Source organism: Ochotona princeps, chromosome 7 (genome assembly GCF_030435755.1).
Source record: "Ochotona princeps isolate mOchPri1 chromosome 7, mOchPri1.hap1, whole genome shotgun sequence".
NCBI classification, from domain to species: domain Eukaryota; kingdom Metazoa; phylum Chordata; class Mammalia; order Lagomorpha; family Ochotonidae; genus Ochotona; species Ochotona princeps.
The window spans coordinates 41,483,607-41,511,119 of record NC_080838.1 but is presented as its reverse complement, the minus strand read 5'-3'; the positions used below and the strand labels follow the sequence as shown (position 1 = coordinate 41,511,119).

The 27,513-nt window shown below is 41.4% G+C and overlaps 1 protein-coding gene across 3 annotated transcripts in view; it reads left to right on the top strand.

The window, feature by feature from the left end:
- Window positions 1-27,513, top strand: part of SGMS2 (sphingomyelin synthase 2) — a 93,980-nt gene that overhangs the window by 60,316 nt on the left and 6,151 nt on the right. For all 3 annotated transcript variants that reach the window (XM_058666967.1, XM_058666966.1, XM_058666968.1), the window contains exons 2-4: window positions 15,657-16,347; window positions 20,098-20,215; window positions 26,584-26,737. In XM_058666967.1, coding sequence (XP_058522950.1) covers window positions 15,893-16,347; window positions 20,098-20,215; window positions 26,584-26,737 — 727 coding nt within the window. In that variant the 5' untranslated portion in view covers window positions 15,657-15,892. The remainder of the gene's footprint in view (window positions 1-15,656; window positions 16,348-20,097; window positions 20,216-26,583; window positions 26,738-27,513) is intronic.

The window sequence follows — 27,513 nt, the reverse complement described above, 5'->3', positions numbered from 1 at the left end:
AGAGCACCAAATTCTGGCTCCACTACACACTCGCTGATGATCTTGAACTTAATCTCTATGCCTATTCACAGAACACGGGTAACAGTAATAGCCACCTCTCAAGGCTGTGGTTATTATCAAGTAAGTAAAGCAATTACAATAGTTATTGGGCAGCAGTAGGTACTATGTAACAGAGCCACAGCTTTTATGATTCTTAAGTCTGGACTATATAAACTTAAATTATTCATAAGATACAAATTCAAAAGTGTTTAATATTTAAAGTATTTCAAGAGATTCCACTAAGTGTTGTTAAACTAAAATAAAAGCACTTTCTTCGCTCAGAGACTGGCGTAATAGTGACAAATCCATTAGCTTTACACGATCCCTGTTGATGAGTTGTTTAGAAAACATATATGCTTGTCTGTAAATGCTTCTCAAGGCAAAACTTCCTTAAAGGTAACAAACCAAACAATAATAACATATTGCATATTACATCTTATACATTAATATCATCATATGCTATCATACTTTCATAGCAGAATATAGGCTTACTCGGGACCGAGAGAAATTTTCACTTCTACTTCATTGTTATGCATATCCTACTTCTATAGATAAGGAAATTTGTATAAAATTATCAACTATCATCATTGCCTAGAAAACTTCCTTTTGACAACTGATCTTCAAACACAGGTTTCTGGTTGCCCTTGCATGAAGCACTTCAGGGAAGGTCAGCTTATTTAGGCAGTTTTCTGTTGAAATAGCAGCAATGTCCTTGGATGAGCACATTTCTGTTTTCAACAATTGGTATCACAAAGAATAACATAAAGTCGTTTTCTGTTCCTGTAAATGTAGGACCCCAGAGCCCCTGCCTTACTGGTTGTGTCTTTCTTGTCCAGAAGCCCTTCTGTCCTGCTTCTAGCTCATCCAGGTATTTGTCACATTTGAAAGGCTCTATGGTTATTAAAGGTTATGTGAATTATTCAAGTACGCCTGTGGATTTTCTTACTATTAGCAATCCAAGTGTGAGTCTGATTATGGGACACATTTTAAGAGATTTCCCTAGGAATTTTCTGTGAATAAATAAATTAAAAGGCAAAAAGAAATGAGTGATAATCATTACCGTGAAAATACGTGATGAAGCAACCAAAAGAAGGGAAGATTCATTTCTAACCAGCATGAAGTTATAAATCAGATTCGCTTTTAAGCAGCAGACCACTAGGCTCCGTGACCCCATGGACAGTGTGTGGTGTTTCAGAGTGTTCGTTTCTGGGCCCAGAAGCATAGTCCAGGGTGTTGCAGCAGAAAAGGGTTTTGAGACTGTGATTTTTTTCACTGCCACCTGGCTCCTGAGAGACAGGTGTCTAAGCAAGAGGATCTGTGGTGGAAAAAGGCAGAAGCTGCTAAAGTGTACATTATAAAGGCTTGGTGCAAAGGGGCAGCGCAGGTGAAGGGAACGGGAAGAAGCTCAATAAGTATGGCTGCAGGTGTGGACTATAGGGGAAGAACACCAAGCTGGAACTGAGGAGAAAGGCAGGCAGAGACCAGGTAAAGAGGGGCCTTGCAAGCAGTACTGAGAAGCAAAGGCTGAGTCACTAAAGAAACGAAAGGTGATCTGAATGGGACCTTAGTTATTAAGGAAATCATACTGATTTAGCTGACATGGACGGTGGCCTTAGGGCTTAAGAGTTCTTTTAAAAAATCTCTATCTGAAGTATGTTGAAGTATTTGCAGGTGAAACATTTTCTGAGTTTGCGTCTGAGATTGTTTCCAGGGTCGGTCACAGATATAGCTGCATTTCCTATGGTAATTGTTGTAGCTCATGGAATTCCTTGTGCTATTCTCTACCTGGAATATGTTTCAGATTTGGGGTTATAAGCTACTTTGTTGTTTAAGTCAAAAATAAGCAATGAACTTTGTGGTTGGAAGTGATGCAAGAGCTCTTAAGAGGGCTGTAAAGCAGGAAATGGACTGGGAACAAAACCAGAGTTAGCAGACAGGAGGGTGGCCTTAAAGAATGACGGAAGCTTTACTTTTCTCCTTCTGCAAGAATGCCCTTGAATTTCTGAGTGAGTTGTCGTTTTATCGATGTCCTTTCTGTGCAGGTGGTAGTAGTGCCTGCTATTCCTAGTATTGTGTCAGCTTTTTATTTTTAAAAAATATACATACAATATATGGATGAATTTTATTTGAAATCCATTGAAAAATTACAATGGCTATTATGTGTCTGGGCTTGCTCCTGCCCTCTGTAAAGTAAGGGCTCACTACATGAGCTGCACAGAGAGAAAAGTGGTAAATAGATTAGAAGAATTCACATGGACAGGATTCGGAGTGGACAGGTATGTTGGGAAGGGAGGTCGAGGGTGAGATGATAGCTAAGATTTAATTATGAGTGATTGGATGTGAAATGAGAAGGAATGTGTCTCAGCAAAGAAGTGGCTTGAACAGTTTGAGACATGAGCTGTAATCATCTGCTCTTCTGTTCTTGGACTTCAAATCCTTGAAGACAGAATTTACTCTTTTCCCTTCAGCACAACTCCACCTCCCACCAAATCACAATCTTTTTTTCCAGTCTTAAGAAAGCCTCTAAGATGCAGGTGTATACAAATCGGGATGTTGTCATTTGTCTTTGAATATGCTTTGCAAAGAGGTTACCATCTCCCAGTAGGCTCATTGTGTATCTTGTATTATAAACAATATTATGGAAGCAAAAAAGAAAAACTAAAATTTTCTAGGCTGTTTCTTTGTTTTACAGGGTCAGATCATCAAAGTAAATTTCTTTGGGTTTTTTTTCCAAAATACCAGGTTTTGACAGCTTAGGAACTTTTTAAGAAACATTTTCAAGGTTATTTATAGTGAAGCACTTATTATTTATGTAGGGCCATCAATAAAAATTAGATCTAAGGGAAATAAGATTAAATGTAGAATTACATCTTCTAGCTTCCTGATGCTAATTGAACATAGAGTTTAGAACGTTTCCTTCTATCCCTTGACATTGTATTCAAGTTTAAAGACAATGCTTTTAATCAACCTGTGTTTTTCTGAACCTGCTCACCCTGTATGAAATAGTACTGGTCATAGTTCCTCCAATGAACGCGTAGACCAGTGCTAAATCACTCTGCTGTAACTATTTTCCTTTTTTTCTGTTCACTGCTCCATGGCTGCTAGATGGGGCTTAGCATTTGAAAAGGCTATTAACCAAAAAAAAAAAAAAAAGACTATTCTGCTTCTTTGGGATTTTATTTTCAGCTTCATCTACATCTCCAAGACTTTAAAAATTCCTATCTACCCATGTATCTATTCTTACAGTTTGAGTTTTCACTTTTAAGTCTATGTGGCATATGGTTTCGCTAAACTGCAAATGTTACTGAGGCTCATCTCTAATTTATAAAAGTTTTTATTACTTGTTCTTTTTTTAAGTGACTTCTTGCTGGACAGGAGGAAAAAAATAGTTACTGACTAAAAAAAAAAAAAAAATCCAGAAAGACAGGAGCCAGCCTTCTCTTTTTCTACTTTTCTCAGTACTTAGAACCCAGTTCTGCAGATGGAAATAATTCTACCTTCTGGGTCTGCTGTTTGTCTTGCCTTTCACCCTCTCAGTAATGATGTGACAGTTATTGCATAGCTAAGCAGCAAATACTGCTTAGCCTGAGTTTACACATTATTTCACTAAACAGTATGATTTTAAGAGCTTTCTTTTAAAAAAAGGATTTATTCATTTATTTTAAAAAACGGAGTTTGAAGGCCTGATGTGGTAGCCTAATGGCTGAAATCCTCACCTTGTACGCACCAGGATCCCATATGGGCAACAGTTCTCATCCTGGCAACCCCACTTCGCATTCAGCTCCCTGCTCGTTGCCTGGGAAAGCAATCAAGGATGTTCCAAGGCCTTGGGACCCTGCACCCACATGAGAGACTTGGAAGAAGATCCTGGCTCCTAGCTTTGGATAAGCTAAGCTCCCACAACTGTGGCTACTTGGGGAATGAACCAGCAGATGGACTACTTTTGCTGTCTTTTCTCTGTATATCTGACTTTCCAATTAAAAAAATAGTTTAAAAAGATGAATATTTTTTTAAAAAGTTTGAAAGAGAGGGAAGGTGGGGAAAGAGAGATAGAAATGTTCTGCTCACAGCTGCTGCAGTGATGATTTGAAGCCAGGAGCTTCTTCTGGGTCTCCCATGTGGATGCCAAGGCTCAAATCCTTGGGTCATCTGCAGCTGCTTTCCCAAGCACGTTATCAGGGAGGTAGACCAGAAGCAGAGCAGTCAGGTTTCCAGCTAGGGCTCATATTCGATATTAGCACTGAAGGTGGTAGCTTAACTCACCATGACACAGCACTGGCTCCTTAAAAGCTTTCTATATACCTGTTTGTTTTTTTTTTAATCCCTTGTACTTAACATAAAATTTTAAAGCTTTGGTGTTGATGTTCAAATTGAATCCCAAATTCTCATTAGCTATTTCATAGTTTCAGTTTTCCTGTCCTCACCAAATACTTTTGTCTGCATCTTTAACCATTTCTGAAAAGCCTCATATAGGTTAGCTGTGCCTTTGACAACAGCACTAATGACCAACTAAATCAAAGTCCATTATGGCCAGTGCACTTGGGGAAACTCTCTCTCTTTCATACACACACACACACACACACACACACTCGCATCCATGCTACTTTAATCTCCTCCCAATAGAAAACGAACCCAAAAACCGGCCTCCTCAATTGAGTAAGGATGGGAGAACTTTCGTGTTTGAAAGTTACTCTTGTACGGTTTCCTAGAAGCTTATTTACTGTCATTGAATCTCAGCAGCTTGGAACGTAGATGATCTTGATGTCCTTTTGACTTAATGGTGCACTGATTTTTCAAATAAATAAATAAGTCCTTAACAACAGCAAAATATCAGAAAAGAGTTTTTAAAAGTGTATGTGTGCAGGTTTACTCAAACATCTCATGAATGCAGCAGTAATTAGTAATACATGATAGAGAGTGTGTGGAGAATTTGTGGTTTTTACTGATTTGTCCTTCCCAGCCAATCAGGCCTGTAATGATTATCTGCTGTTTGGTAGCTGATTGAGGCTTAAGATAAATGACACCAAATAAATGTGCTAAATCAAATTATAAGACCAAGAGAGAAGTGCACTTAAAGAGATTTCATTGAGCCATTTACTGATGGTGGCCAAAACAGATATACTCATCCTGGGGCAAACTCCCCAGCCAACCAGCAGCCTGCTACCAAGCATTGGGAAAATGTCTGATCAATCTACCATGAAAGTTTCAAAAGCAGAAACTGTAGATTGCTTCTGGACCTTCCCCTGACTGTAGATAAGAGGGGCAGGACAAGAGCAAATTGCCATCCCAGGCTGGGAGGAAAGGCTGTGAGGGGAATGCTCCCTGTCCTAGTTCTGTGTACAATATCCCAGGGTGCCCTGTGCTCTGGACAGTCCGTCTTCAGCTCATGTAAAGTCTTCAGAAAGTTCATGGAAGCATAGATTATGAAAAAACTGGGCATGAATTGCACCAAAATAAAATTATTCCTTAATTGAAATTTTCTAGTACTCTGCTACAGGAAATAAACATGGAGCCTTCCCCCATCTTTCTTGGTTTATTCCACAGGTGCCAGTTAGTATGTTTACTCTAGGTTAGGACTAAACCATTTCAGTTAATAATGCTGCTAGGAAGGTACCAGCTACTCTACATGGATCCTACTGCTGTTAGTTGTAAATCAAATACATGTACCATGAAAACCTGGTCCAAGTTTTTGACTCAGTTGTCTGTTTGAGAAGCAGACAGGAGCACAGGAGAATGCAGGAGAGAGAATTGCTAATCTCCTTTGCCTTTTCTCTGCTCCTGAATGCCTGCCAGAGCCACAGCCTCGGTATATGGAACTAAGTTTCTTACATGATAATGTTTCTGAGAGAAAATACAAAGCAAAAACCATGAGTTGTGTTCTAGGTTCTCACACACAGGAAATAGACAATTGCATGGAGCTCACAGCTCATTATTATATTGGTAGCCACCCTACACACAGTGGTAGAATGTTCTAATCTACACAGGGATTGTTTAATTGAGTAGGAACAAAAGCCACATTAGCTTATTAGAAGCTTTGAAAACCAGCAATTTGTCGTCAACAGATATTGAAGTCTTAGCTGTTCTGCCAGTTTTAAAACTAATTTGTTAGTCTCCAAAGTTATTAGATCAGTTGTTCTAGAGCTGAAAACAGACAAATTTATTCTAAAGACACCCAATGTCCTCAATGTGACCATCTACCACATTGACATCTGATCTGCATATCTCTTAGCTACCAGTAGTTCCTAAAGCAGTATTTAAATATTGTGGCAAATAAACCATATTTCTTTTCTTTCATTTTTAAAATATGTAGACTTTCTAGTGAAGATTCTGAATTCTGAAAGTTTATTATACATTCCCTTAATTCTTTTAGAATAAAAATTCAGTGGAAAAAATATTTTGTAGATATCATTAACAAACCAGTTTAATAGTCTTTAATTGTTTAAATGGCATTTTGTTAGGTTCAAGATGCTAATTATGTATGTAAATTTAGACTGCAAAGTCATTCTGTCTTGTTGGACAGTCCTTTACTAAAGTGTTGGGCAGTTGGGAAGTCGATCTCTCTTCAAATTTAAAACAGAACCAAATTTAAGACACATAAATCATCATTAGTGGATTATTTGTAGACACATCACTGGAGCCTAGAGGGAAAGCACAGATCAAAATATTTCTGGGAGATAATTATTTACATATAGCAGAGCAGTTGACATTCTAACTAGTGGCTAATACGGAAACTTCACAACTTTAGAAAAGGTGTTGCTTCTTCCAGACCCACGGCATTGGAGAGCAAAGCCTAATTTGGCTGATCCTGAACTAGCATAGACCATGGATTCGTGATCAGTAAGCTTTATTCCTTCGTGTGTGGAATATCTTTGTGCTTGGTCCCAGAGTAGGAAACTTAGGATTTACTGTTCTTTCTAGGTCATCCATGGTTTCTGCCTTTTCCTGTTTTTAAAAACCATGCTGGGTGGGCCTGGCGGAGTGGCCTAGTGGCTAAAGTCCTCACCTTGAACGCCCCGGGATCCCATATGGGTGCCAGTTCTAATCCCGGCAGCTCCACTTCCCATCCAGCTCCCTGCTTGTGGCCTGGGAAAGCAGTCGAGGACAGCCCAAAACTTTGGGACCCTGCACCCACATGGGAGACCTGAAAGAGGTTTCTGGTTCCCGGCATCGGATTGGTGCGCATCGGCCCATTGTGGCTCACTTGGGGAGTGAAACATCAGATGGAAGATCTTCCTCTCTGTCTCTCCTCCTCTCTGTATATCCGGCTTTCCAATAATAATAAATCTTAAAAAAATAAAAAAACATGCTGTACCACAGGAATATGCATAAACTGTAGCTCAGGACTTGAAGGTGCAAAGAACTCTGTAACTTTCTGCCAAGCCTGTGCCATACCTCAGCAGCTGCTTAGGTACCTTCTAGAAAGTTCCTTCTCCTTAATCTGTGTTTAATTCTTGCCACCAGGAAGTGCTTTTCCTAAATCTCTCCAGCTGTATTAAGCTATCTCTAGAACTCATAATATTGGCACAAAGCACTAAGGACAAATACAATAACCAGTAGCCCATTTTGTTTAAAACAAATACCAACATGTGCAATTCTAGACCTTAGATCTCTACCAGGAAATTGTTTGAAAATGTGTGTAGGTGGCATTTGTATAGCAGCACTGGTGATGTGAGTCAGTTTCCTGTTAAGTGTGTACCCTCTGCTGTGGCTACCAAATGCGCAGACCACTGATACTTCGTTAAACGTGGACTCTCCTGTTGTCTCTGTCTTTACTTCCTTCCATATGAGAGCAGGATGACTCAACTTCTTTCGATAGATTCTTGCTTACAAATAATTTTGCTTCAGTCTCAAAGTAGTAATATTGTCTTTCAGTGCCCCTAGTAATAATGTTTCAAGAAGTTATTTTTTCTGTGTATTTGCAAGGCAGAGTGAGAGTGGGTACTTCCAACTGTTGATTCACTGCTCAAATGTCCACAACAGTCAGGACTGAGCCAGAGAAAAAACAGGAGCTGGGAACACAGTCTGGGTCATTTTTAAATATGCGTGGTAGTAGCCTATTGATATTGTTCCCTGCAACATTTTTGAAATCATACGAAACATACATACTGTTTGATCACCAGTGGTAGAAGGAGAAATCCATAGGTGAATCTCAAGTAATAACTAGGGCATAGAATAAGGGAGCTATTAAGAGAGGCATGATGTTATCTTAAATAAATCATTCTGGTTTTGCCTCCTTATTTGTTACCCTGGTTTCCTGCCATAAAGATTATACTTCCAAACCTAAGGGAAAATGTTAGTGACCAGGAAATGCACTGCTGATTTGGACTGTGATCTCTTGACAGAATGAGATCTCTAGGCTGATATGGAAAGGGATGTGTGGTTTGGTGGCTATAATGTGAAGCTGTTTGAGTCACTTTGTGTTTATTTCTCTTAGACCTAACTACTACTCTTAGCAGAAAATATTAGCTCCCTTACAAGTGCTTAAGTACCTTTATTTTTTTAAGCTTTATTTATTTATTTTGAATATTAGAGTGACTAATAGGGAGAATCAAAGAGCACACTTCCATCCACTGAAGCAGCCATGACTGGAGCTGGCCAGGTGCCAGGAGCTTTTTCCTAGTCTTCCACATACATGGCAGAGATGCAAATGCCTTGGTCCATCTTTGCTGCTTTTCCCAGACCATTAGCAGGAAGCTGGGTCAGAATTGGAACAACCGGGAAACAAACTAACATGCATACAGGATGCCAGCATGACGACTCCACAGCGCAATCCACCCACCACAGCACCTCTCTTCTTTATGTACCTTTAAAAACATTAAACAAAAGAGATTTTTATTAATCTTTAGACATCTCTCACTTCAGTAGATAAATCCACGCAGCCTCCTATTATAGAATAATTAGTTTAAGACTTACAGGAATGACTTTCTAGGCTTATACATCTTTGCAGTGCAGTGCAGAGGGAAAACTGGGAAAGTAGGAGCAGAAGATCATCATTGCTGTTCAGAATGACGTGTGTCGTGTCACCCGAGCACTGCTCGGCCCTGTTTGACCATTTAGCACAGAGCAGGTACTGCCCGTTACATGGAGCGACTCCTGTCACCTCCTCTACCTATCTGATCTTCATTATCTACCATTCCCTCATTCATGTGTCATCCATTCCTTCGCTTTACCGCCTGGTCATATTGTACCCCAGATTGCTAAATCACCTCTCCCTCTCACTCTATCTGCCTTGAAGATTCCTCTCTTCCTGCTGGAGAGCTTCAGTCCCACCACCCCAAGGGCTGTGTTTTCTGTTTCCAAGTTCACAGGAATCACATCTCTTCACCAGAGTTTGTCCAATCACCAGCAGAAAGATTAACAACCAGGTCACAGTCTATGAAAAAGAAGCCATCACATTTCATTAATGGCAGAATGTTGGCATTGTGACTGCGGCTGAAGGACTATATATTATTGTAAAATACAAGAGAAAATGTAGGGGGTGGGGGGTGGAAAAGGGGGGAGGGGAGGGAATAATAATATTATCACAGTCTGGTCACTTCCCTAAGTTAATTCTCTTCATACCAAAAAAAAATGTGGGATTTACTGGCAATATGAAAACCCTCTGTAGACCTTTTTTGGCACATGCCAATTACAAACATGCTAATCTTTAAGACTGTTAGTAAGAAAAAAATTGAGAAATCTTCATTTTCATGAAGAACTTTATGCTTCAAAGCTTTCTTTAAGAAGAAAAGAAAAAGAAAGATTTTAGTCTCTTGCACTGGGGCATACCAGATAAAGTTGGTACCACGATGCAGGCATCTCAGAGAGACGCTAGTTTGAGACCTGGCTGCTCCACCTCTAACCCAGCTCCCTCTGCCAACAATGTGGAGACCCTGGATGGGCTTCCAGGCTCCTGGCTTCTGCCTGGCCCAGCCCTAACTGTTGTCTGGGGAGGTTTGAACCAGCAGATAGAACATACCAATCTCTCTCGCTCTCACTGTCTCTTATTCTGTTTTTCAAATAAACAAAAACAAAGAAATAAAACATAAAAAACCCTGTAATCGTACTAAAAGTGATGTCATACCATTTACAAACAGGAGTTCCTGAGGTTTCCAAATCTAGGTTCTGTCAGCTCTACCTATTTCCCTTTGGGCAGCTCACTTTTTAATCTCTATTTTTTTAATGGGGCTAACAATATTTTATCTGGTTTTAATGAGGTTTAATTAGATAATACACAAAAACAGTATCTGGCATTATGAGTAACATTTGTTGACAACTCATATCCACTAATTCTATATCTTGACATTTTATTAGCTTTAAAGTGCATAGATGAGTCCTGTTTTAAGGTCTGAGAAAGTATGTGTGTTTGTTAAGGAATTATCAACTGCTTGTTTTAACTGATATCGAATTCAGTGAAAGCCTGTTTCACCCTTGCTTTTTAAGACTTCAAACTCAATATGTGAATCTTTTATGCATAATTTTCATTTGGAAAATGTAGGAACACATTTTCACCATGAAATGTTTGATGTTAACCTTTAACAGATTGTTTCCAAACATTAAAGCCCATGTGTAAACATTGATAGCTAATTTTAAACTATATTTATAAATTTAATATATCTTATCTTAAATACTTCAGATACCTTACTCAGGAGGTTTACAAATGTTGTAAGCAAAACATTTCTTTTTATAAAAGAATATTTATTATTTATTTGAAAGGAATAGTTACAGAGACAGGAACAGACACAAAAAGAAAGATTTCCATAAGTTGATATGCTCCCCCAAGTGGCCACAGGGGCCAGGACTGGACCAGGCCAAAACAAGGAGCATCATCCTGGTTGCCCACATGGGTGCAAGGACTCAAGTCATCTTCTGCTACTTTCCCAGATACATTATCAGGGAACTGGATTGGACTGAACCAGCACCCTTACGGGATGCTGGCATGACAGGCAGTGGCTTAATGCACTATTCAACAGTATCCACCAAGGGGCTTTTGGACTTGAACTCACATCATTCTGAGGGGCCTCTTCAGGTTCATTCCTGCACTTTGGCTGTGCTGTGGTACACTCACCAAGCAAGTGCTTCATACTTGCACCATTTCTGTGAGCCTTCAGTATGTGTTCCAGCACCCTTTTCCCATTTTTCCTTTTCAAAAAGCCATAACTGCTTATGATTGGGATTCTACATTTGCTATCTAAAGTTTTTATTTAATTGTGTGCTGCATTCTTCCTTTATATTACTTATATGTCTACTTTACAATATTTATAACTATAATCTCACTATATAATTTTCTGTAACATTAAGAAAACTAGCTCATTCATATCTGCTTTTCCTAGCTATTAGATTGTTTCTAATTTTCTCTACTGAAAACATTCTTGTGGGCCAGCGTGTGGTGCAGAGGATTGGGCTGCATGCTTGTGACACTCACACCCCCTGTGGACACCAGCTTCACTTCCAGTCCAGCTTCCTGATAATGTGACTGAGAAGGGAGCAAAAGATTGCCCAGGTCTTTGGGTCCCTGCACCCATGAATGCGATCCAGATGAAGTTCTGGGTTTCTGCCTTTGGCCTGGCTCAGCCCCAGCCATCATGGTCATTTGGGGAGTGAACTAGGGGATGGAGATATCTTTGTGGCATGTGTGCACGTGTGTGTGTGAATTGTCCTACTCTGTAACTCTAACAATCAAATACATAAATCTTTTTTTTTAGTAGTTGTAAAAATATTTTATCTACCATTTATTTCCTTAGGAAAAATTCAGAGTAACTCTGTGCTTTTATTCCAATAAAAAAATGCCTCGCCCCAACATTAGTTATGTAATATAATCTAGCGGTACAAAGCTGTTGCTTCCATTTTTATTCCCTGAGAGCTTTCATCATTTTGTTGAACTACAGGAAAAATCCCATTGGGATTTTTTTTTTAAGATTTATTCATTTTATTACAGCCAGATATACATAGAGGAGGAGAGACAGAGAGGAAGATCTTACGTCCGATGATTCACTCCCCAAGTGAGCCCCAACGGGCCGGTGCGCGCCAATCCGAAGCCGGGAACCAGGAACCTCTTCCGGGTCTCCCACGCGGGTGCAGGGTCCCAAAGCTTTGGGCTGTCCTCAACTGCTTTCCCAGGCCACAAGCAGGGAGCTGGATGGGAAGTGGAGCTGCCGGGATTAGAACCGGCGCTCATATGGGATCCCGGGGCTTTCAAGGCGAGGACTTTAGCCGCTAGGCCACGCCACCGGGCCCCCCATTGGGATTTGAAGAAAATGGCTAATACATATCGATATGATAAGATCAAACTCTTATGTAATAACATCTTAACTTCCTGTGAATATGATATAGCTTTGTGTTTATCTTCAGCGGCTTTTTTAAGGCTTCCATTGTGGAAGTTCTATACATTTTCTTTTCATTATTAGGCTTTGGGGGCCTTTCTGTCACTGGTGTAGTGGCTACATGAATAAGCAAGAGTAAAGTATGTGTCTGTATTTTTATTAGGCTTCCTCATTGACTATTACTGGTTCTGTAACGAAGTGCTGTAACTGGATGTGTTTACTTTGTAAACAGAACATAGCCTTCCAGCTCATATTTTGTTTTATGTACATGTTTTAGCATACATTTTTTTTCTGCCCTTTGGTGATTTCTTTTCCATTTTCTTTTTTCTTGCCTTGGCTGATTGGCTAGAAGAGTATTGAATAGTAGAAATGAGAAGAGTAAAGCAAGCACAATGGTATCCTAGTCTGCATCATGGTTTTCTAATTTGACAATTTTGATTGTAAGGTTCACTTAAGGATCACAAGAGTAGCAGTTGCAGCTAAGTTTCCACCAGATATGAGAACAGAGATCACACACCTAACACTGTGATGTTGACACTGAAATCATAGCTCTATGTCCTTCTGTTCCTTCTCTTGAATAGCCACCCCACCCTACCCCACCCCACTCCACCCCACCCCTGCCTGCCAGATCCCAAGTGGAATTGAGTTTTGTCAGATTTCTTTCTGGCTTTTCCAAGATAATCATATCTTCTATTTTAACATGTGGTTCCATGAAAGGATATATTGTATTTTAACAATTTCTTAACTTTAAATCTCACATTTCTGTAATAAATCAGATGCAGCTCTACACAAAACCAAATGAAAACCTAGGCTGTATCAGTGCACTAGAGATTTCTGTGTCTTGTTTTGTCTTCAGAAGGACAAGAGTCTGCAGAGCTCTCTAAACTTTTCCGGTACTTTCTCAGTTAGGTTGTAGTGTTTTTGCAACATCAGGGCATTTGAAGCACTTCATGCCCACCTGGGCTCTGGCATGGTAGTCTGAACAAGGGAACCAATGACATCATCACCTGCTCACGTGGCTTTTGTCAGCTTCCAAGACACTGGTGCTAAAGAATGACCACAGGATCGGGTATGTCTGAATCGGCATCTTGATATAAGCCTTGTGTCCCGGCATGGATTGTCACAGAGCATATGTGCTGTGTCTATTTAATCTTTGTAATGAAATCCCAAGGCAAGCATCCGTGCTACCGCGGGTGATGATGAACAGGCATGGTCCTCTCGGAATGCTCTCGGTCCCAAGACGCCGAGCTCTTCAGGAATAATGATTTCACTCATCCTCCTAGAGTCCCAGGAGGTGAATGGCTACTGAGTGCTTTCTCCTTAAAAGAAAAAAAGCACACAGTTACTAATTGAATTTTCTGCTGTTCTATATTCTGTGTTCTAGAACCTTATAAAGACCGCCTACATCCTTTGTGGTGATATGGGTTTTAAAAATCACAGGCTTCTTTTTCATAAAAATAGCAGCCGAGAGCACACCTAGGAGAGTGAAATGGAAAGGAATTTGGATGGTAGCTTGGTCAGATGCTACCAGTGGATTAGGCTGAGGTTGGTCAAGAAGCAACGGCTGAGTTAGAGCTTCGGTACCTTCAACAGAAGTAGTCCATGTGCGGTGTTGAAAAAATACATTCTCTTCCCCACTTCTTTCTACAGCATTGTGCTCGGGCACTGTGAGAATCATCTGTCAGTTCAGAGGGACTCTGGGCCTGTCTCGACCTGTCCTAAGGTAGTCACAGCTGGGGCCTTAAGTGAACCACCGAAAGGTGAGATGTTTGAATTTCACAGTGACATCTCTGAGCCAGTCTCAGGCTCCTGTGGCCGCCCCCTGCCCCACAGCCACCTCGTATGCACCAGGCCAGCATGCCCTCAGCTTTGGCTTTCTCAAAATGGACAGTGCTGGAGTGTAGCCACATGTTGGAGGGGACAAGGCTTGAGTCGCCACCCACCAAGTTCTCCCCTGGCATAGTGATGTGGGCAGTCTTCTCCTGTAGGACTGCTGTTCTTGGTCATATTTGGCAGCATATCTGAGTCAGCTTTTCTGTTTTGACACTCCTTTGAAATGATCAGTCTGCCCCACAAGACTCAGCGCTGGGACATTTCAGGTGCACAATAAACCACTTGCAGGAGTTGATCTGTCTGCAGGTGCTTGTACATGTTGATTGAGCCATTTTCACACTTTCCCTTTTCTTTCACTAAATAAAGTCTTAGCTGTCCCCATGTTGGATCGATCCTCCTCCTCATTTTTTTTTTTTCTGTCTGAAATTGCCCCAACAGGGAAGCCTTTAAGATACAGAGGCTTGGGTTGTGCGGTGCGCTCAGGGTGGGGACTAATTACAAGGTTTGAAAACCTCTTCAGGTGCCTGGGTTCTGGAGCATGACTAAAATACTACTCTCCTAAATTGAGCCCAGCTGGGGCTGGGGCACCGGCCAGTATAAAGAGGCCATGGCGGGACTGTGTGTTGGTCAGCCAGAAGCCTCATCTCCGGGAAGCATAAGCCAGCGGTGCCCTGGCCCATCGTGTAATGGTGAGTAAGGGTCTCCAGCTGCATGCCTGTGTCTGTCAGTTGGGGAGAAATGATGCTAGCTGCATCAGAATGCTTGTAACTTACCATGCTGCTGGTCGCAAGTGGCTTTATTATTCAGCTGGTGAATCTGCCTACAGGAGACAGAATTCAGCACTTACCTGTCTCTACTGATTTTGAAGCCTACCAACTTCCCTTGGGTGTAGTGCAGCTCTCCAAAGAGTGAAGGATCACTGAAGCAGTGTGTTTCAAATATATCTTGTGTGTTGATCTCAAACATGTTCTTAAAAAGCTGTCAGGATTCATTTTTTCCAGAAGAACAAGCATTGGGAAACATGCAGAGTTATCGGTTGGTCCATGCATGTCAGCAACTCACCAGATTTTTCTCTTCATTCTTTAAGGTCCATAGAAAAGATTGAGTCTTGGAAAGGAGTGATGTTTATCACTAGGTTCTAGTTTATTGTGACTTCATGGTTAGTCAACAGTAATGGGATCTAAGGAAGGGGATGCAATGTTGGAGCCTGATTTTTATTTAAAGAAATGTAAATGGAATTGAATGTTAAAATGTTCTTATTTATATTACATCTACTGAAAAAGAAATAAGAATTCCAAGATAAAACCATTGAATAGTTTGTAAATAAACTTGATCTCAGCAGGTTTAACTGTGCTCTGACTGGATATCTATTTGACAAGCTAACAGCTTGGGTATTGGTCTCTTTATGCTGAAGCTGTTTTGTTTTGGATGGCTGTCAATCGGACAAGCTCAGTTTCTGAACAGAGTTTGTTTGGTTTCTAGGTGGGAGAGTAACATCTTTTGGAGGCAAGAAGAATTGGCTTCCTTTCCTGAGTGATGTGGATGTACAACAGCTAGCTGCCTCAGAACAATAATCAGATGGCTATCTTTGTGTTAGGAAACAAAATCAGTTATAAGAGTCCATGTTGATCTTGGAATCAGAAGGATTACAAAAGGTTAAGTTTTCACGAAGAACAAGGACTTCACCATCTCCTTTTTGATCTGAACGCTGGGGAACAATGGATATCATAGAGACAGCAAAACTTGAAGAACATATGGAAAATCAGACCAACGACCCTGCCAACACATACATAAGACCTGCTGAACCTGCTGAAGAAGAAAGCAAAAATGGCAACGGTAAACCCAAGAGCTTATCCAATGGGCTGCGGAAGGGTGCCAAGAAGTACCCAGACTATATCCAGATTGCTATGCCCACTGAGTCTAGGAACAAGTTTCCCCTGGAATGGTGGAAAACGGGCATTGCGTTTGTGTACGCACTCTTCAACCTTGTCCTGACCACCGTCATGATCACAGTCGTACACGAGAGGGTCCCTCCCAAGGAGCTCAGCCCTCCACTACCAGACAAGTTTTTTGATTACATTGATCGGGTGAAATGGGCATTTTCTGTATCAGAAATAAATGGGATGATATTAGTTGGATTATGGATCACCCAGTGGCTGTTTCTAAGATACAAGTAAGTAGGACTAATGTGTCTTTTGGGTTTGCTGTTGCTTTTGAGTGAGTAGGAATATAATCAAGATAGTATTGCCCAGGCTTTTCTGCTAAATCCAATGCCCTGCAGAGATTTGGTGAAAGCAAGTCTTCGAGAAACCATATTCATAGACTGTCATCAGTTGATGAATGTTTACTTAGTAACTAAGTATGGAAGTAGCAGGGTCCACTAGTGCTACCGTGACTCAGAGTTAGTGACTCTCCTAACTGTGTGTGAAAGTGACAAGGGTCTGCCAGTTCTAGGGTGGGTGATTTCAAGGGCATGAATTTGAGCCATAACTCTGGTAACCTGGAACCGTGGTACTCATGCGGTAATTCAGGAGTCTGGAAAGGTCTGGAAACATTCAGCTTTTCCTGCTTGTGTTATTTCAGTTTCTCAGCAGGTGGGGAAAGGACCAGACTAGGACACTTTTTCTCCATTACTCAAAACGTGACAGGGCTTTGATCAGCAGCCTGCATTAAAGCATGCTGTTCTTTGGCAGGTCTCTGTTTTAGGGTTTCCCCCTGCGTGTTGGCCCCTCTAGTTGTAAGGGTTTGTTTAAGAGACGGAATTTAGAATGGCATTCATAGATGTTGGGTTTAAAATTTCTCTCTCAGTGCCCTAAAGGAGGCTGTGGTGTCAAGGCACAGGCTTCAGCTCCCATGCGAGCCAAGTGCGTTTGCCTGGCAGATACTTAGAACTTGGCCATAGCTTTGAAGTGGCTGTTTGGGCTGCTCTGTCTGAGTGCTGACTTCTACTCCAGGAAAACAAAAGTCCTTCAGTGCTGCTTTTGATTTCATTCATCATTCAGAAGTCTGCCTCCCACCAGGATGCTAGGAATTAAACTACTAAACAGGAATTTGATCAGAGCATTACCTATAATCTGGGGCTTTAACAAAAAAGATGTGTACCTAGTCAGCACAACTGGAAAATTCAAACTTAGAAATTCGTTATTAGTGCCACATGATCTTTTTTGGGTGAGAGAATTTATGCCCAATTTGATTATTGCTTTGGAGTAGGAGTGAATATAACTTGGAAGTTTTGAAAAACCAAAGTCACTCCTAAGCATTTTCCTTTAACATAATCCTCTTAGTATGTTTCCTCAATCCAATGTGTTTAAGGAAACACGTGGCAAGCTTGATGCTAAAAGTTAAGAATATGATTCTAATGTTAGTGTTTGTCCTCTCAGTGTCTAAAAGGTCTGCTTAAGCCACAGATGTTTGCTTTCTCCTTTAATTTGCAGCAACATTTTGTCCATAAATGTGTGAAAAGAAAATGTCCCATGAAATGGAGTTAGACTCCATTCCAAAGTACAATCTTCATCTTAGTTAATTTTTAAAAATTAGCTTATTTGTTTATTCGAAAAGCAGAAATATCCTCTACCACTGGTTCACTCTAAAGGTGTTTAGGACACATTAGTGGTTCAATCTGTGTCTCCCACATGGAATCCATTTACTTGCTCCAGTATCACTGCCTCACAGGACATGTTTTAGCATGGAGCTGAGACTCAAACCCAGAAATCACAATATAGAATTTTGTCATCCCATCAGTGTATGAGACTAGACCAGATGCTCTCTACCACCTCAGTTTGTTTGAGTCTTCATTGCTGTGTTTATTACGAACTGCCTTTTCATTATTACCATAAATTTTTCCATGTCAAAACTCATGGTCACGTAACCAGGCCATGCATCCGAGTGATATCCGTTCTTCAAGTCACAAATCAAATGAGTTTGCCTTGTTAGCTTGCAGTAGGTTTGGTTCTGGTATTTTTTGAAGTAGAAGAATAAATCTCCAAACTTGCTTTGAACATCCCAGCAGACTGAGGAATCCAGCTTGCTCACTCACTGGTTTTAAAAGCATCTTTCAAAGCTATGGAGAAAATTATTAGTCATAGTGCTTTTTCTAAATAAGGCTGTAAAGTGCATGCTTCCCCTAAGTTCATTTTCTGCTGTGTGTACAGCTGAACCCAGAATGCTGGAATGAATATAATTGACTCATAATAATTCCCTGTTATTACCGCACCATGTCAAACAGCATGGAGTATGGATTCCAAACAGCCCTCCTTTGGAGCTTGGAGGTAAATTGGTTTTTTCCCTTAACCAAGGGGAGAATTCAGAACTGTTTGTTACCTGTTCCTTTTTAGCCCTAGAAAAGACAGAGCTAGAATAACAAACTTTTGAAAGAAGTGCCTTTGGAATAAAGGAATACTTTCATCATTCAGTCTGGGTAGTGGTCATCTCTAATTTTTTTATTCTAATTTTTGTTTTGCGTCAGTACTTAAAATAACTACTGGAGACACACAGTTAAAATATGGATTTGTATGTAACTGCTTAAATTAGAAGTCCAAACAGTTACCTGAATTAGACCTTGATCCATGTCAGAACCACAGTCTTGAAGAAAACTCAGTGTTATATGTCACATGCCTGGAACAGCCTTTTTTCCCAGGAGTCTTTGATCATGACTGGCTTTGAAAATGTGAGAATTCTGAAAAAGGGAGACCTGAAGTGGTACCTGTGTCCTAAGAAGTTATAACTGGCAGTTATATGGGCTTAATGGAATCCCGCTCATCTGTCGATTCACAAAGCATAGAGCTTCTAAACCTGACCACACAACTAAAGTTTGGAAGGGATGGACACTCAGGAGACTCTGGTGCTTCCCCAGGTGGCAGGTGGTGCCAGGAGCAGAGCCGTTGGCCCAGTGTAACTGGTGAATCCTTTGTAACCTTGTTCTAGGGTTAGTGAATCTTTTTTTTTTTTGCCAAGTGCCATTTGGATATTCGTGGCATCATTTGTGGGTCCATAAAAAAATGAACAACTTTAAAAGAATATCCTGCTGTAAACTTATTGAGTTTTGAGTTCCATCTTAGTTGCCTTGCTTGGCAGGGCAAGACCAGATGATTTCAAAGTCCTTGAACAGCCTGCTGGCTGAAAGCTGTCCACACGTGCACAGATAAAGAATCACGCTGGGTAATGGCAGCCGAAACAATTGGCTCCACAAAAACTTAAAGTGAAAATGAACTTGTGGGTCATTTGGTTTGTTTCCCTGTTTTTGTGTTTGCCTTTTGGGATCAAGATCAAATAAAATAAATTGGTTTACAACCTTACTATTCCATGTGAAGGACCATTTGGACATCATAAGTGTAATTCTCTGAAAAATCTATCTAGTCATTGAGAAAATAGTTGGTGCCACTGTCGTCAAAGTCCATTTGGATGGTTCCCAAATAAACCTTGCTTTTATAACTTGGGTTAAATGACCTGTCACACTTCCCTACTTGTCCAATTATATAATAGCAGCTCCATTCATTAGTTAATTCCGCTGGGACCATGGCGTTCTCCTACCTTTAATATGTTCTCAAGAGAGGGTGTTATTAATCTTAGAACAGATTGAGTGAACATGCAGAGTGGTGGCCAAGAGTGTCATCTCAGAGGAGGTGATACTGAACACTGAGTTTGCTTTAGTCACCTCAATTCCCACACACTCCCTATTTTTTGGGGTGCTAAACCACCTAGATTGATGACTCTTTGTTTCTTTTGATACTGAAGTGCACTCCCTCCAGGGAATTACAGGGCTGGGGCAGCTCCAAAACAAGCCTTTAAACTCTGTTTAGCTGTGGCTTGTTTGTTGGTGCCATTCTGCAGTAATTAGTTTCTCCTGGAGAGCATTGTTCTGTATTACAGTAGGCACAAAAATAACTGGTAAACCGGTTTCTGTCCCTCTCTACTTTTCCCTTAGGTCCATTGTGGGGCGCAGGTTCTTTTTTATCATTGGGACTTTGTACCTGTATCGCTGTATCACAATGTACGTTACTACTCTCCCTGTGCCTGGAATGCATTTCCAATGTGCTCCCAAGGTAAGCACCTCCAAATACCTGTGCAGAGAAATAGCAAGGAAATGGTATTGAACACTTTGTATCATGCATTCTTCTAGACACTTCGTTTTCACTGAGATTAACATGTTTCTATAGATTTGTGGGGAGAAACTAAAATGTGTACATAAAAATGAACACCTTTCTGTGCAAAAATGTTCACTTGCTGCTAACCAAAAATTATCATTGGGTGCTTGACTCTGCTTTTTTTCTACCTCATTGACTTATTCATACATTCATCTAATGAGTAAGGCTTCTTCTGTACCAGGCACTGTAGGAACCACGACAAGTTCCTCTCCTGGATCTTCTGTTGTGCTGAGGAATGACAAATGATCAATCCTAGTGTGTCCCGTGGAGATGAGCCACATGATCATCACATGAAGAACAGCAGAGCTGAGTGAAGATGAAAGCGAGTAGGAGGGTAGGGGCCATTTTATCTAGCAGTCAGGAATGTTTCTTTAGCAAGCAAGCATTTGGGCAGGAAGCAAGCAAGGGAGTGACCACGTGGCTGGAATGGAAGCTTAGGGCCAGGAGAGTAGCTTAGTCACACACAGTAAGTTCAAGAGTGAACAGGGAGTCCAGAGATGTGAATGTTGAGCAGATTGCCCAGTGGTCAGGGCCCTTGGTCATGTGAGGGATCGGTCATTTGATTTCAGACACATTTGGAAGGAAGGAGCGACAAGATGTGTAGATTTGTGGAGGGTGACCTACAATTCTTAGAAGTTGGACTGGAGTGACTGGTTGCTGAGATGCAGTATAGAAGGTCCCCTACAGCCCTCTGAAGCAGGAATTCCAGTTCCTCTAGGTAGTGTCAGTTTTTGAGAGAGCCACTAACCATCTAGACCCCAGGACACTGCGGTTTAGAGAATGAACACTTAGAGATCACGTGCTTTCTGGACAAAGGAATGATGTTCCACTGAACTGCTGAACACTAAGCAGATATGTGCAGCGAAGGAAAAATAGTTGGCTCAGGAGGAGCCAGCAGTCGCCCTCACCAAATATAGGCGTTGTTTGGAGAAGCTATAATTTTCCAAAGCCATCAAAGCAGAAAGTGCCTGTAATTAAAACAGTGTACATATTGAATTTAAACATTGGCTGATTTTGAGTGAAACTAATTTAGGGCATGGGAGGAGTTGAGAAGCATAACAAACAGGACTAATGGGCTATTGCCATGTGTTAAATGGAGAGGTGGCTGCAGAAAGGGAGCCCAGCCCAGTCTAGCAGCGGGATGAAGTTTGCAGGCATGAATTGCTGTGATTACAGAAAAGAAAGTAAATTCAAGATCATCAGCTGTAGAAGGGTTTTTGAAAGCCACATGAGTCAGCATGTCCCCTGGATCACCAAGCTGCCCTTGCCCGTCATGGAAACTGACCACCTCCTTACGACCCAGGCCCCTTATTCAGCGTCAAAGCCACTTCCTGAAGCAGAAGCAGGTTATGGGCACCTGAACTGTGGTTCAGGAAAACAAACACAGTCACTTTGTTTGACTAGAGGTGATGTGGTGTTCACAGAACAGGAACACAATGGTGTTTGTTCTAAATTTGGGTCATCTGCTGGCTTTGAGTGCTGCTGAGATTTTTGTGGTTACAAAACCATTAGAGACTCTACCTGCGTCCTGTGTGGCTGACTTTGTAGAATGCCCTTCATGACTACCAACAGTGACAGACTTTTGCACATGGAAACGTGTGCTGAGGGGCCAGATCTAGTAATAGAAGCCTACCGCCACGTGTCACTCACCAGGTGTGATGTCCCAAGAGCCATTACGGTGACATCTGTGACTCACAGTTTCATGGTTGTCTCCCTTATATAGTCTGGGCACCCTTCTTTTTTTTTAAAGGTTTATTTTACTTGAAACAGTTACACAGAGATAAAGAGACAGAGACAGATCCTGTATCCACTCTTCACTCCCCAAATGGTCACAGCAGCCAGAACTGGACTGATCCAAAGCTGAGAGCCCAGGAGCTTCTTCTAAGTCTCCTACATGTGTGCAGGTGCCCAGATAGTGGTTTAGTGTGCTATGCCACTGTGCTACTACCACCACCACCCACTTTTCTTAATTTACAAGGCAGAGAGAGAGAGAAAACGTGCAAGTTCCTATTGTTTGTTCATTTTTCAAATGCCTGCACTGACCGGGGCTGGACCAGGCCAAAGTCCAGAGCTGAGAACACCATCCAAGTCTCTGTTGAATGGCAAAGACCCAAATACTTGAGCAATCCCGTGCTGCTTCTCCTGGTGTAGATGAGCAGAAAGCTACAGTTGGGAGCAGCGCTGGGAATGGAACCCAGGGACTTCAGTCAAGGACATTGGCATCTTTACCAATAGGAGGGAAAAAAAGAAAAAAAAAAAAAAAAAAACCTTGCCTGACCGTCGCTTACTCTAAGTCCCTTGATTCTACCGCAAACTCCAGCACTGATGTGCACTCAAAAAAAATTTTTTTAGATAAATTGTGGTCCACTTGTGATGTAATGAATGAAATGATTTAGCTTTTCAAACTTAATTTGCCACATGGAAGAATACTTGCCTGCAATAGCACCATGTCTCTTTCTGAGAAAGCTTTTGGACCCCATCTGTCTCTCTGTTAATAGATGTCCATCATACTTCATCATTTGCTAGAACATGTAGTTGGGAAGGGTTTTCTCTGGCAGTAGCTGTGTTGGGTTCTCCTATACCCAATTTGTTTTTGTGGAAAATGGTGCGTGGATGTCCCAGCTGGAGGAAACCTTACAGTCACACCAATCCTGTCCACTCTGCCTGTTTGCACTGTTGCTGTCCTCTTGGGTTTGTATATCAATCCCATGTCAGTAACAAGATACATGGCATCTGAAATAGGAAAATCGGAAGGCCAAGAGTCTTAAATTAGCTATCATTGGTGATCCCAGTGGCCTGAAAAACAAAGAGGGAAAATTTCTATTAGACAAGAACTCTCTTTCTCTCTTCGTGTTTTCTTTGACCTTTTCTTTCCCCCTACTCCCTTCTCTTGGGGCTCTGTTTAGTGTTTATACAACGCGTGATCTAACATCTCAAGATGGCAGTGATGGACTGACATACTACAGTGGACTAAGCCATGACTTGCAATGCTGGCATGCCATATTAGAGTGTGACACTCCACTTCCAAACCAGTGTCCTGTTAATGCACCTGGAAGAACATCCATTGATGGTTCCTGTCACCCACATGGGAGATCCAGGTGGGGTTCCAGGCTTCTAGCTTTCACCTGACCCAGGCCCCATGCTGGCTGTTGCAGCCATTTTGGTAATGACTAGGAGAAGAAGATCTCTCCCTCCTATTTCTTTCTTTTCCTTGTCATTCTGTCTTTCAAATAAGACTTCTTTGTGTCCTTGTGTTTCAAGATTCCCAGTGAATAACTGAGTGAAAATAATACTGAACCATGTAGGTGCTGTTTTTCCTTACACATCATACCTGTGATAGTTATTTCTTATAGTGGTGATGGAAAGAGATTATCAGCAATAATAAAATAGGACCATTGTAACAATACCATTGTAGAAGTTACGTAAAGGCTATGAATTGTGTTATTCCTAGAATTTTCCATTTAATATTTTTAGACAACAACTGGCCAGAAATAGCTAAAAATCAGGGAGGACTGTCACCCATGAACAGTGTTGACAAGGAAGCAAGGAGAAGGGAAGATGAATGGCTTATTTCAGTTCCTATTTGTACCTGTGAATCCATCTGACCCCAAAGGAAGGGTCTGATGGCTTTTAAGTCTTTATATACTTAAGAAATTAAAGAGTTAGCTTGGGTGAGTAAGTAATAAATTATGGTCTTGAAGGGGGAATACTGTGTTCTTTTAAACTGGGAACACATTGGTTAGGCAGACTGCACACATTTTATTTGTTTTCACTGTGCACAATTGCATGTGCCAAATAGTGACAGGGGGCTCCTGAAGGACAATGGCTGATCTGATCAAGCTCATGGCTTGATATCATCCTACATGTTAAGGGTGCATCACATTATGGAGTTGGTCATCTACCTTTTCTGAGATGTACCTGGAGTGAGTCATGTAGTCTGGTGACGTACAGGCCTCCTGTCTTCATCTGATATCATCTTTACTGCCTTCCCAATCCAGTCTCTTCCCGGCAGATCACCTGTTATGCTTGATTCGTTTCATTTAAGGTATCTCTACTCTTGCTTATTTACATTCTTGTGGTTTTGCCTCTTTTTCCTTTGTAGATTTATTATGGAAAGCAGTAGAGAAACAGGAAGAAACACACACACACACACACACACACACACAGTGGACCCAGGGCTGGGTTAGGCAGAAGTCAGGAGTCCAAGCACTCAGGCCATCTTCCACTGTCTTCCCAGGCACATCAGCAGACATCTGGATTGGAAGCAGGACAGCCGGGACTCAACCCAATGCTCCAGTATGGGATGCTGTCAACTTTACTACACTGTGCCTACCACTGGCAAACATTGTTTTTCTTTGTCCTTCTTTGTAGATTTATTTATTTATTTTGAAAAGCAGGGTGATAGACAGGGAGAACCACACACACACATATCTTCCATCTAATGTTTTTTTTAAAAGATTTATTCACTTTATTACAAAGTCAGATACACAGAGAGGAGGAGAGACAGAGAGGAAGATCTTCCGTCCGATGATTCACTCCCCAAGTGAGCCCCAACGGGCCGGTGCACGCCGATCCAGTGCCGGGAACCAGGAACCCCTTCCAGGTCTCCCACACGGGTGCAGGGTCCCAAAGCTTTGGGCCGTCCTCGACTGCTTTCCCAGGCCACAAGCAGGGAGCTGGATGGGAAGTGGAGCTGCCAGGATTAGAACCGGCGCCCATATGGGATCCCGGGGCGTTCAAGGTGAGGACTTTAGCCGCTAGGCCATGCTGCCGGGCCCCATCTAATGTTTTTAAAACCAGGACATTCTTAGGTACCCCAAGAGGGATGTTTTAGGCAATGAACTGCTTGCTATACTGGTTAAGATGGTTTTCTGCGTGCTCTGGGGCTGACTTAACTTCTATACTCCCAGAGTCTTTCTTTATCAACCACAGACCTTATTTTCCCTCACCACTATACATGTAGATGGACAAGACATAGCCTTGTCCTCATTGCCAGGCTAACCACTGTCAAGCCTGGATTAGCCAGGCAACAGGGGCCAGTTGCTGAAAAGCAATGTGATTGAATGTAAAAGGTAGCATGTTACTTGTCCTCCTAAGTCCCAAACAAGGAGCCAGTTATAGTCATCCTATATTTGTCTTCCATGTACAAAATCATGTATTTGCCTAAGTATCACTCTTTAATTAACTAAGTTATTTGAAAGGCAAAAAGGCAGAGATCTCCTGTTTTCTGGTTCATTCCTCAAAAGCCTACAGCCGAACCTGGGTCAGCGTAGAGCCATGAGCAAGGAACCACATGGATGGCAGGAACTGAACAGCGTGGGCCATGACCTGTGTCTCTCAGTGTGTGCATTAGCTGGAAGCTAGAATGGGAAACAGAGGGATGTGGACATCCCATACACCATGGCATATTGTTTAACTTCTTAAGCCTGATCCACAACCCTCCATCCAACTCCCTAACATCTCTATATTCCAATTTTTCATGCCTACCATTTTGACCAACTCCTCCCTATCCAGTTACTTTTTAGTAGGGCTTAAACTTTTCATGATTGCCCAGGCCCATCATTGCGTCTTCTGTTCTCACAGTGGCTTCTACAGCTTCTCCGAGAAACCACTCTCCTTTGTCCCTGCTGCAATGCACAGGTTATTTCTTTGGTAGATGCTTTTTCTGATGAAAACTGCTCATTGTTAAAGCTGTCAATATTCCCTTAAATCCGTCATTTTCAAACCTATTTCAGTTCTTTAATGTGGAGTAGTTCCTATTTTAAACTGTAAATGTTTCAATCAAGCAGTAATACATTTGTATGTACACATGAGGCTTCCCACTTAATTCCAGATCGCAATACACTGTAGATTAGCACTGTGGTATGCAGCTGAATAAAATATTAACAGGCCAAAACCCTCACTTCCCTCTGCAGAAAGGAAAGAAAGTAGATTTCATCTGCATTTCAGTGTGTGGCTGTGATGAAGTCATTGGTCATTAATATTTTTAAAAGCTCTGCCCAAGGACATAACACCACCAATGCATATTATTAGTAACATATTGAATAATTCAAAACGTCAATAAAAGTCGCCAATATCTGGAGTAAAACACTGTTTCAGGAGCCTCCCTTCAATTCTTTTTTGATGTTTTGGGCTAAAAGCAGGGAGAGAAGGGTCACAACTGATGACCCTTGTGGACGCCACACAATATGACCACAATGCACAACCAGGATGGCAATGAGATGTTATCAGCCTTTTGATTTTCTTCCCAATCTTGTGTCATTCAGCTCAATGGAGACTCTCAGGCAAAAATACAGCGGATTCTTCGGTTGATCTCCGGTGGTGGTTTATCCATTACTGGATCACATATTTTGTGTGGAGACTTCCTCTTCAGCGGCCACACAGTTGTGCTGACACTGACTTACTTGTTCATCAAGGAATGTAAGTAGTACTTCCTTCCCACTGACCTGACTGCTGTAGTGGGTGGGATCCCTAGGCCCTGAAGGTGCTGGAAGTTCCTGTTCTGCTAGGCCTGATGGATATGAGAAAGACAGAGGGGTGTAGGGCTGTGTGTGTGTGTGTGTGTGTGTAATCATTTCCACTGGTCATGTGATTTGAATACTCTAGTCTTAAAATCTATCCATGGCTTTTCTGTAGCATTTAGCATGCCTCTTGGCACATCACCCTTCTTGATTAGTATGTCTCAAAGTGTGCAAATTCTCTTAGTATCAAAACTGAGAAGAACCTGTATTAGAGAAAGAATTGTCACAGTCATTGTGTAGGCCTTTAATTTATTTGCATGACAGATCCCCTTACACCATAGCAAATAGTACAGCTAAGGTGTTCCCCTTTAGAAAAACCTTTCCTCTTTATTCCAGTTTTATGATTTTTCAGCCATCTTCTCCCTTTCTAACAGACATCTTCTTGGGACATCTTGTCAATAGTGATCCTTACAAGAAACATGGAGACAGGAAGCTGAAACCACTTTCTAAGTAGATGTACTCAGTCCCACCATGTACAAAATCCTTGTGTAATCAAGTAATGCAATCCTTGTGGCCAAAACAAGGCTTTGTTCATTGAAGAGTTGTATCTTGGTTTAGGTGCCTAGCACGTCTATTTTCATAGATTTCTGAGGTTTTATAGATTGAGACCAAAATCCTGCAATATTTTGATTTTGGTGTTTGAAACAGCTGGTCAATGTCCACTTTTCATGTTTA